Source organism: Canis lupus, chromosome 2, assembly GCF_003254725.2.
Source record: "Canis lupus dingo isolate Sandy chromosome 2, ASM325472v2, whole genome shotgun sequence".
Classification (NCBI taxonomy): Eukaryota; Metazoa; Chordata; class Mammalia; order Carnivora; family Canidae; genus Canis; species Canis lupus.
The window spans coordinates 67,500,991-67,511,900 of NC_064244.1; the positions used below are offsets into that span (position 1 = coordinate 67,500,991).

Genomic DNA, 10,910 nt, shown 5'->3' on the forward strand with positions numbered 1-10,910 from the left:
CAGTTGAAGTCCTGGCCCTAGCTACAGATGACGCACAGTGACCTTGGGCCTGAATAAATGACTGCAGAGACCTTGTTGGGAAACAGAGAGGGCCTTTATTGAAGAGCTTGGAGGTCTGTGAGTTTCTCCCCTTCCTCCAACCTCTCTTCCCCAATCTAGGGCAGCAAGGGTAACAGGATGCTGGGGCTTTATGCTCCCAGAGAACTGAGGGAGCCCCGCCCCTAGCAACCCTCCCACCACCCCTTGCCAGGTGTTGGCACCTTTGAGGCACCCCTCCCTTCCCCCTTCCCAAGAGGTCCCAGGAGGCAAGCAAGTGCCCCTCAGCAGAGGGTGAAGCGCCGGGCACTGATGTTCATGCGGGTGAGGCCGAGGTGCCGCAGCGGCGGGGCCAAGGCGAGGCCGGCCCCAGGCTCCAGCTCCAGCTCCAGCTCAGCCTCGTCCAGCAGCTCTTGGTGCAGGTGACAGGCTTGGTCCACCTTCAGCTGGTGCAGCTGGGCGCGCAGGCGGAGCAGCTGCCCGGCCAGCTGCCGGTCCTGAGCCTGCATCTCCTGCTGCAGCAGAGAGGAGGCGTGAGGCTGCCTGACGGGTCCTCAGCCACTCGCATCAGTCTTCCCTTCCTGTCAACACCCTGGGTCTTTGCACAGGCTGTGTCTTCCCCACCCCCCATCGCCCCAGCTTGAGCCCTCCCCAACGTCCAGATCTCGCTCTCAAACTAAGCTAAGGAGCAGTTGTTACACAAACACAGGTGTCCGGTGCCCCACCCCAGGTCAACTAAGCGCAATCTCCAATTTGGAGCCTAGACATTTTTTTGTTTGCACATGTTGGGTTAAGAGCCACCTGCATAATGCTGGCTTCCTCAGATTCTGCCTACAGTGTGGTCAATGCGTCATTTGTCCCTCCCTGCAACTTTGAGGTATGGCCATTCCCAGAGTAGGGGAGGCTATGCCTTCCCCACTTAAGACCCGTGGCCCTGAAGGGCAGGGCTCTGTCCCCAGAGTCACGGGAGTAGTTGGTAGTAGGTAGATTGGATGGAATCCTGCTTCAGCAAGTATCCCTGAATAAATCGCTGGAGGAGTCCATTCACGGCTCCTCAGCCCCAGGACAAAGCCAAGGAGTAGGCAGTTGCTAGAGGTGAGGCCCATTCTCATGCCCTCCCCAAACCCATGTTTCTTGGGTCCTAAGGATGACTGCCCACCCTACCCAACTCACCAGCTCCCGTCGGAGCCACTCAAGGGCAGAGTCCATTGAGTCGAATCCGCAGAGGGCCCCAGGGCCCCCCAGCCCAGGTCTGGTTTGGGTTCTGCGCCAGGCCTGGCTCTGAACTCGGGCTGTCCACTCCAGGTATGAGGGCCGCCGTGTCTGCAGCTGCAGCTTGGCCGTCAGTGCCTTCACAGAGTCCAGGCTCTCTTCCTCCTCATCCTCTTCATTTTCTTCACCTAGTGCCTGGAATTTCAGTGGCCCCAGGGACATGGTGGGTTTGGAGTGGGTGACAGGGCAAGGCTGCAGCCCTGGGAATTTGGGAAAGGCTGGCAGTATTGCTGGGGAGTGGTGGCAGGAGCTGAGAGTGACAGAGCTGTTCCAGGGAGTGTGTGATGGTGAATGTTCAAGGTGGGTCAGAGAGGCTGAGTGTGTCAGGGAGGGCGAATAGAGGGGTATGGAAGGCCGAGTGTGCAAGAGCTGGGATTTTCCTGGCCTGCAACTCTGGGGAGCCACGTGACGCCCATCCGGATGGCGGATGGCGGAGGAGCAGGGCTCCTCCTGCCCCTTGGATGAATTTTATTGTCTTTGCCCAGAAGGAGACACCCTGTTCCCAGAAAGGAAGTTGCTCCAGGATGAGAAAAGCATCATCCACACTAAAGTCTTGGCCTTCTTCCCAAGACCCAAGTTAAGGGGGTGGGAGTGGATTGAAGTTTGGTAAGGTGCCCTCTCTCCTCACTCATGACACTTAGACAAGTCACTGACTCTATGGGGACAGATCAATGATTTCAACCTGTACTCTCAGGAACTTTAGGTTCCCTTGGAAATCCCTCAGGAGGTCTGTATGTGATAAAGACAGAGCTGTGGCTGGGTTCCTAGACCGGCCTATCCCTGCCCCTGCCAGGGCTTCAACCAGAGCTGTTCCCTTTTTAAAATTTTGTATTTATCTATAACATACACGCAGAAAATTTCACACATCATAATTAAGGACATGCCTTGCTGAATTCTCCCCAACTGAACCCACTTATGTACCCAGCACCCAGATAGAACAACTGAGCATTACCAGCATCCAGGAAGTGCTCCTGGTCTGTGACTACTCTCCCAATTTCTTTCTCTCTCTCTTTCTTTCTTTCTTTCTTTCTTTCTTTCTTTCTTTCTTTCTTTCTTTCTTTCTTTCTTTCTTTCTTTCTTTCTTTCTTTCTTTCTTTCTTTCTTTCTTCTTCTTTCTTTCTTCTTTCTTTCTTCTTTCTTTCTTTCTTTCTTTCTTCTTTCTTTCTTTCTTTCTTTCTTTCTTTCTTTCTTTCTTTTACTCTTCCAATTTCTGACAGTGAAGATTAGTTTGCCTATTTTTTTTTAAAGATTTTATTTATTTATTTGAGAGAGAGCACAAGCAGGGGAAACAGCAAAGAGAGAGGGAGAAGCAGAAGCAGGCTCCCTGCTTAGGGGAGGGCTCTATCCCAGGACCCTTGTATCATGACCTGAGCCAAAGGCAGACATTTGACTGACTGAACCACCCAGGTACTCCTAGTTTTGTCCTTTTTTATGTACTTTCCAATGGTTCTCACACTTTCTTGTGCAAGAGAATCTCCTGAAAAACTTGTTTAAAGAGACACATGGGTTGGGGCACATTTCTAACGAATTCCCAGCCCATTTGGTTCGGATTTTTACAATTTACACTCTTTTACATCTAGTTCCTTTCACAGACTACTTCGATTTTATGTTTATACTATGGGTATCCACCTGATTTCTTTTCTTTGTGTATGGTTTTTGTTGTTGTTGTTTGTTTGTTTGTTTATTATTCAAGAGAGACACAAAGAGAGAGGCAGAGACAGAGGCAAAGGGAGAAGCAGGCTCCTCCCAGGGAGCCCAGGGAGCCCGATGTGGGACTCCATCCCAGGACCTGGGGATCAGGCCCTGAGCCGAAGAAGGTAGAAGGTAGACGCTCAACCACTGAGCCACCCAGGTGTCCCTCTGAGTGTGTGTGTGTGTGTGTGTTTTAAAAGAAAGGTTTTGCATACATGTGCACCTACACCAAGCCTGGAACCCAGTGGTCCAAAAGGCTCTTTAAAGGTATGGTCTTAAAAAAAAATAAATAAATAAATAAATAAATAAATAAAGGTATGGTCTTTTTTATTCTTCTTGATAATCAACACTTAACACGATGTAGGCATTAGTGTTTAAGAAATGAAAGAATTTTTTTTAAAATTTTTATTTATTTATGATAGTCACAGAGAGAGAGAGAGAGAGAGGCAGAGACATAGGCAGAGGGAGAAGCAGACTCCAAGCACCGGGAGCCCGACGTGGGATTCGATCCTAGGTCTCCAGGATCGCACCCTGGGCCAAAGGCAGGCGCTAAACCGCTGCGCCACTCAGGGATCCCTGAAAGAATTTTTTTTAAGTGAAATAATAATTGGATGGATGGATAAATGGATGGATGAGTCCTCCAGTAAATCCTTGCAACTCTTGTAATTTATCAGTTTAGCTGTATCTCTTGCCAGACCACACTCTGGTCTAGTGAACAGAACCTTCCTCCAATATCCTTGGGTCCCCTCACTAAATACAGTGTCCAGCTTAGTGTATGGGCCATTCAAATTTGGTTGAAGGATGAAGTGATAGGAGACTGAGCTTTGGAGGGCAGGACTAAGCCAGAAGTGGTCTCTACAGCGCCCTCAGGCAGGGATTTCCAGCTGCGGTGGGGGAGGGGCACCAGCTACACAGCTGCTTGCACTTAAGGTGGACTGAGGGATTTCCCCCACCCAGCCTCCGCTATAAGGGGAGGAAGTAGATAGTTCCCAGTTTCACACCTACCCTTTCCACCCTTCTACCAGGGTACACAAGAAGAGATGGTATTTTTCTTTTTTAAGTCAGTGAGAGTGCCAGCACCTGTTAAAAAAAAAAATGTTTAGTGCCACCTGCGACCAAGGCACGAGGTAAAGGGCTTTAAGCAAGATTATTCTCCCCATTTCACAGATGGATGAAATTGAGGTTTCCTTAAAAGGTTCGGGCCCGGGGTCCTGGCTCAGAGGTGCTGGCAGTAGGAGGGGGACATTCCTGTGAAACCGTTCGATCACTTCCTCCAAGGGGCCTCCTTAACAGCTGTCCAGCCGGCGTCGCCAGCTGCCCAGCCAGTTCCCGTCCCTTTAGGAGCCGGAGCCCGCGCTCGCCCCGCCTGACGCTCCTGGAGTCTGTCCTGCTGGGCTCCAGGCCCACGACAGGCGGAATGGAGTTCTCGGAGCTGAGCCCTAGGGGCCAGGCCCAAGCCAAGCTCCTGCGGGGTCCGGGGCGCCCCCACTGCGTGGCGCGCTATGCGTCACCGGCCACCACCTGCTGCTGTCGCCAGGGCCCCAGGTCACTTCAGACCTGTGGCTGCTGCTGTTGCGTAGTGTAGACTCCATCGAGAAGCGGTGAGACGTGGCGGGGGCGTCCCCGTAGTTGCAGAGCTTTCTGCTCCACGGGGGAGGGGGAAGGGCAAGCACAGTTGGAGCTGGTGCCCCCTTGCATTACGTCCAATCCTAATAAACTCGTTTCTCCTCCCCTGGTAGGGGGGCAGGGGACACTAAGTTCAAGCCCGTCTATCCCCAGGGTCTCGGGTGGCTTCAGCACCATCACGTGGAGCTGTAAGGACCTGCGAGTGTTGCAGCTGGACATGGCGTGGAAGCGACGCTGGACATCGCCCGCTCCATGGAGGTACGCAAGCCGCGCTCCCCAGGCCCTTAAGCTACCCCTATTTCGTTAGGAGGGGAGTAAACAAGGCCTACTGCGCAAGACGACCCGGCATCCAGTGTTACCGTGGAACACAGCTAATGGCAGGGGATGCGGGGTGCTCTGCAGGATGTGCAGAGCAGGGGCTGCGGAGCGGAGGGGCTGGGAGGGCGCGGGCGAGACAATTCCGACTTTGCCCGGATCCCCCGACTTCCTTCCCCAGGCGCTGTCGTCTTTGGAATCGGTCATCACTTCCTTTCCATTCTTCTACCGTCCCAAGGGCTTGAGATTGGGTGACGCCTGGCACTTCCACCCACCCGAACGCTACCAGCGAGTAGCCCGCGAGGTGGGTGCGGTCGCGCGGGCCTGTGGTCGTGCGAGAGCCGCCGCACCTGCAAGGGGCGTGAGGCCCCGGCGCTCCCTGACCGCCCTAACCTGGCCTTCGCCTTTCCCTGCGCGGCAGACCAACGCGTGGCGGCTGAGTGAGGTGAACGAGAACTTCAGCTTGTGCCCCAGTTACCCCCGCGCCGTGATCGTGGCTCGCGCTGTAAAGGACCGGGCCCTGGCGCTCAGCTCCCGCTTCCGCCGGGGAGGCCGCTGCCCGGTGCTCAGCCACCACCGTGCCCCAGCGAACCGTGGGCCCACCCACCCAGACTCCGCTACTAAGACCAACTGCGGCCCTTCTCGGCCCTTTCCTGCACGGCCGGGCCAATTCGTCGCGCGCCTGCAGCCCGGGCTCCTGCCGTTTCTAGCCGACCCCCAGCCGCCCTCCAACGGGCCCCGCCCCCTGCGCCCTCCCCTCCCCCCGCCCACGCCCCTGCCCCTCTGCGGGGCTTCCGAGTCTCGCCCATCTCGGGCCCCGCCCCCGGCCCGTGGGGTCCCTGGAGCCCAGTCGTGTTCCTCAACCGTGGACCCACCCACGTTCTACTCTTCGGGTCGCTTTCCCCCCGGCTACACCCCACTCCAGCTGGGCCCCACGCCTTGCGAGTTCCGCCGCTAGGGTCCTTTAGCTCCAACCCGCCCCCCACCAGCTCTAGACCAGCCCGAGGGTCTAGGCCACCCCCCCACCCCCAAGGGGCTCCCAGAGCCAAATCCCCGAGCCAGGGCCGGGTGGCTAAGGCTTCCGGAGTGGCGTCCCGGTTCGCAGGTTCTGCTACGTTCCAGCCAGCCCCTGACTGGTCCCCAGAAAAGGTGCTGCGCTGAGGACAAGGAGCTGCTGCGAGCTGCAGGCGCTGGCCCTGGGGCCCGGGGCTTCATCTTGGACACCCGCTCGGCTCAGGCCGCCAAACAGGCCCTTGTGACCGGCGGCGGCACCGAGGCCAGAGGCGCCTGCCTGCCCTGGCTGGGAACCGCTGCATTGGCCACTTGCAGAGGTGAGAGGTCTTCAGATCCTCTCCTAGGGGCTCTCCTACAGGACTCTTCAGGGAAGGGGTATGAGTTGGGAGTGTCCTCCACGGACCTTGGGGACTGTTAAGCATTTCCAGGTAGCCATCCTACCCGGTGAGCGTCCGCACTTGCACACTGCCCACTGAGAGCTCATTCCTCTCGGCACCCCAATTCTGTCTGGAAAGAAAAAGTCTCTCTTTACATTAAACTGAAATTTGATTTCTTTTTTTTTTTTTTTTTTTTTATGACAGTCACAGAGAGAGAGAGAGAGAGAGAGAGAGAGAGAGGGAGGCAGAGACATAGGCAGAGGGAGAAGCAGGCTCCATGCACCGGGAGCCTGATGTGGGACTCGATCCCGGGTCTCCAGGATCGCGCCCTGGGCCAAAGGCAGGCGCCAAACCGCTGCGCCACCCAGGGATCCCCGAAATTTGATTTCTAAGAACAACCTCACCACACACCCCCTTCTCCCCATTGGACCCAGCCCTCCCCTGAGGGCTCTACCTACACAGCTGTATCCATCCAGGTGATGGTAGTACTAGAAGGAGGTCCTCAGGGAGTTTTTGTGCTTTGAGAGAGAGGACTGCTCCCCTTTCCAGAATACATAACTGTTTATTCCTTAATTCAACCAATGTTGATTGAGCACAGAGGCTGAGATGGTGGCCAGCCATCTGGTTGGGAGATCAGTAGTAATTAGGCAGTTGGGATTCAGTGTGATGAGCATCAGCACAGAGCAGGCTCCCCTCTCTTGTGTGTAGGCAGTGCAAAGAAAGTTTCCCTGAGAATTGGAGGCATTTGCTGACACCTGAAAGAGGAGTTAGCCAGAGAGCAAAAGGACATTCCAGATGGAAGGGAGGAACTACAGGTGTATAGGAGCAGAACTCCTTGTCATTTGTCCTGTTTGGGGAGCTACAAGTATTTCAGAATCGTGGAAGTGCCGAGTGTGAAAGGCAGAGAGAGATGGGGCTAAGGGGGTGACAGGACCTGAGCAAAAGCCTTGAATGCCATGATTATGAACTTAGACTCTATCTCGTAAAGGAGAGAGGAGCCATTGAAGGCTTTTATTACACAGGCCTGGAAAAGCCTTCATTAGATTTTCCAGCAGGAGGTTGCATTGGTGATCTTGAGCAGAGCAGTTCCTGGGAAGCAAGAGATACCAGAATCCTAAGTGTTGTGTCTCTCTTGTCAGATGGGACTCCCCCAGGTAGTACCATGTTGCTCCTATCACATTGGGCTACTTCACGGGTACTGTGACATTTCCATCAAATTGGGGGCTTCCTCTTATATCTAGAGAGGGATGTGTGACCACTCCCCAGGCACCCCTAATAGACTAGGTCTCCCCCAAGGGGTCTTGGGTCTCCTCCATCAGATTGGGAAATCCTCAAAGATACTGAATCATTTCCATTAGTTTAGGGGGGCTCCCCCAAAGGGTCCAGTGTCCCTTTCGTCAAAGGGTTCCTCTGAGGGTTCTTTGTCTCTTTCATTGGTCTAGAGCACTTGTTCCCAGGGCTGTGCTCACCAGAGCTTGGTTGGGGATGGGATGACCAGATTCCCACTTGTGCAGGGGTCGCCCCCTACAGGAGAGTTTTGTGTCTGGTGGAAGCCTTTGGGGACCTGGATAGAGCATGGACAGCTAGCTCAGTCGACTAGAGGGCTGCCGCTGGCTGGTACACGTGAAGGAGGCACTGAGCACCACCTGCCTAGCTGCCCGGGGCATGGAAAGCTAAGCACCCACCAACGAGGCAGAGAACAGGGTGGACGGGCAGGGCTCTCTACCCCTGGGCACATAGCCATGTCTCAGTAAGCACATACAGCCTAGAAACGGGCCCATTTGATTCCTGGCCAGGGCACCCTGGGCTGGGGAGGACTGGCCACTGTTAATAAGCCCTGGCCCACAGGGAAGGGGCCTGCATCCTGGTGCATGGGACTGAAGGCATGGACAGCACCCGGTTTGTGACTTCGCTGGCCCAACTCATCCTGAACCCCTTGAGCCGGACCATGGCTGGATTCTAGGAACTGGTGGAGCGTGAATGGATTCAGGTAACTGGCCGCTGAGCCCCAGCCCTCCCCCTCCATCCAGAAACCCTGCTTCCTTGTGCCCATCACTCTGCCCCCTCCCCAGGCATGCCACTCCTTCCGGCTGCACTGTGCCGCCTTGGCCTTCTCCCATGCCTGCCCCAAGCATGAGGCACCCATCTTTCTCGTCCTGCACTGTGTGTGGCAGCTGGGCCGCCAGTTCCCGCTGTTGCTGGAGTTTGGGGAGGGGCTGCTGTTGGCTGTTTGAGCACGCCTATGCCTCCCCTTTTGGCACCTTCCTCTGCAACAGTAGAAAGGAGAGGTGAGCAAGGGGGGAGTCAAGGTGGGTCAGGGGCCAAGCACAGGCCAGGGTCAGGTACCTGCTGTCAGCACGAGAAGACCTCTTTCCCTTTTGGATGAGTTTTTCTTTGGGTAAAACTTTTGAGTGTTCTCTCCTCCCTGCCTCCAAATCTCACCTTTCCTCAGAACTTCTGCAAACCCAGATTTGGATGGATCCAAGGCCAATCCTTTAGACCTACCCACTCTGTCCATAACAAAGAACAAGGACACTCCAGCTTAAAAATAAGGACTGAAGGGGAAAGTTGCTGCAAAATCATTTCTGGGGCTTTCCACCACTTTGCGGGGCTAATTCTAGTGAAGCAATGGAGTAGAGGTTGAAAAGAGTCCAGTGGTTTGGGCTTAACTTCCAGCTCCATCACTCACCTGCTGGGTGATCACTGGAAACCTGTTTCCTGTCAGTAGCAAGGAGGCTTCCAGTAACAGCCATGTCTGTGGGGTGGGGCTGAATTGGATTAGCTGAGTTAAAGGATGGGAAGGGCCTGGCACAGTGGGCGCAGTGGGCACACATGCAGTGGTCATTATTATCTGGTTGGCTTGTTAGATATGTTCCCAAGCCCCCCAAAGCCATCTTTCTCTCATCAGCCTGAGGGGAGGGAGGGCTCACACTCCTCTCTTTTGTTGCCTGATGTGCCCTGTGTGCATGTGCTCGCGCATACACACACACACACACTTTTCATGGATTCCACTGCTGGGTCACCCAGGTTAGAAACGGTTATCTTGGGTGGCCTGGGAGGCTCAGCGGTTTAGCACCACCTTCAGCCCAGGGACTGATCCTGGAGACCCAGGATCAAGTCCCACATCGGGCTCCCTGCATGTGTGCCTCTCTCTGTGTCTCTAATAAATAAATAAATAAAATATTAAAAAAAACCTGTTATCTTTATGTACCTCCCCCCCCCACACCCATCCTTCATATACAGCCTTTCTCCTGAAACCTTCTTACCATGTCCTTTCCTGTAAAAGGCCTCTCCTACTAACCTCAGTCCAGACTCTTCTTCCTATTTGGGCTGTTGGAACAGCTGCCTCCCTGTTCTAGTTCTGCCACCAGTTTAAAAAACATACCAACAGGGGTGCCTGGGTGGCTCAGTCAGTAAGCATCTGACTCTTGACTTCAGCTCATGTCCTGATGTCAGGGTCATGATCTCAGGCTCATGAGATGGAGCCCAGTGTTGAGCCCTATGTCAGGGTCTGTGCCGGAAGTAGAGCCTGCTTGATTCTCTTGCTCTCCTTCTCCCTCTTCCCCCAATCCCCTGCTTGTGCGCGTCCTCTCTAAAAAAACAATCCACCAACATTCAGTTGGGCCTGTTCCCACTTTCTTGGTCTTGGCCCTGTAGTCTCCCCTCCTAAATATTCCTATGCTTTTGCACACCTGGTGAGTTTCCTCAGACAGACCCAGCCCACATTCTCAGCCTTCCCTGACACTTCCAGGCGGAACTAATGGAACTAACTCCTGAACAACTAGGACCTTGTCTTGTCCTACTTTATTCCAGTGCCCAGTACAGTATCTGACTGGCAAGAACATTGGCAGGAAAAAAGGACAGGTCATCACTGCCCCAGGAGGTGGCTGTCACCCTACTCACCAGGGTCCCCAGTCCCGAATCCCAGAAGGCATAATCTGAGTCTGGAAACTCACTCCCTAGAGATGCCTGTGTAAAGTAAGGACTTGAACCCACTCCTTGTGGTCTGGGCTCAACCAGCCAAATGAGCAACGGAAGCTCCGGAACTCACTCTACATCCCGAATCCCTTGGCCATCTGGCCCTCTGTGGAGCCCCAGAGCCTGCGACTGTGGCAAGGTAACCCCCAATCCCACCTTCTCCCCTGTGGAGCTAGCCCCTCTGCCCAGCTTCATCTGTCCTCCTCCACAGGCCTGTTTCTGCACTGGATCTGCCTGCCTGAACCTTCAGAGGTGGCATGGGAGAAGGTGTGGCAAATAGTGACAGATAAGGAGAAAACAGAGGGCTGTCAGCCGACAGTTACAACCTCTGAGCTCCAACATTAAGTGCTGGCTCCTTGGATGATGGCTGTAATGTTCCTGAGACACCCCTCACCCCGCAGGGTCCCTCAGCACCATTGGACCTTGGATCAGGGCGTCTGCAGCCCAGCCTAATCCAAAACATACAGAAGCTCCAGGTTTGACGCATCTTATAGTGTCAGGAGAAGGTCTAAATAATAAAGATCTCCACGACTAGTATACATTTTCTGGGGTGTCACTAAGAAGGGAAATGAATGAAATAGTCCCCACAAAATTTCTGAC

At 54.3% G+C, this 10,910-nt stretch overlaps 1 protein-coding gene and 1 pseudogene across 2 annotated transcripts; one reads left to right on the plus strand and one right to left on the minus strand.

Annotated features, from left to right (window-relative positions):
* Positions 1-72: 72 nt before the first annotated feature.
* Positions 73-1,745, minus strand: FAM167B (family with sequence similarity 167 member B). 2 transcript variants are annotated; one of them, XM_025447971.3, is made up of 2 exons: positions 1,210-1,745; positions 73-551 (listed from the first exon to the last, which is right to left on the minus strand). In XM_025447971.3, exons 1-2 carry the CDS (start codon positions 1,468-1,470, stop codon positions 321-323), a joined length of 492 nt encoding a protein of 163 aa, XP_025303756.1. In that variant the 5' UTR covers positions 1,471-1,745; the 3' UTR covers positions 73-320. The 2 variants fall into 2 exon arrangements, with proteins under 2 accessions (XP_025303756.1, XP_025303757.1); XM_025447972.3 differs by having other exon boundaries at positions 73-548; positions 1,210-1,729.
* A 2,527-nt stretch (positions 1,746-4,272) lies between these two features.
* LOC112660399 (myotubularin-related protein 9-like) lies at positions 4,273-10,842 on the plus strand (annotated as a pseudogene).
* The last annotated feature ends 68 nt before the right edge of the window (positions 10,843-10,910 follow it).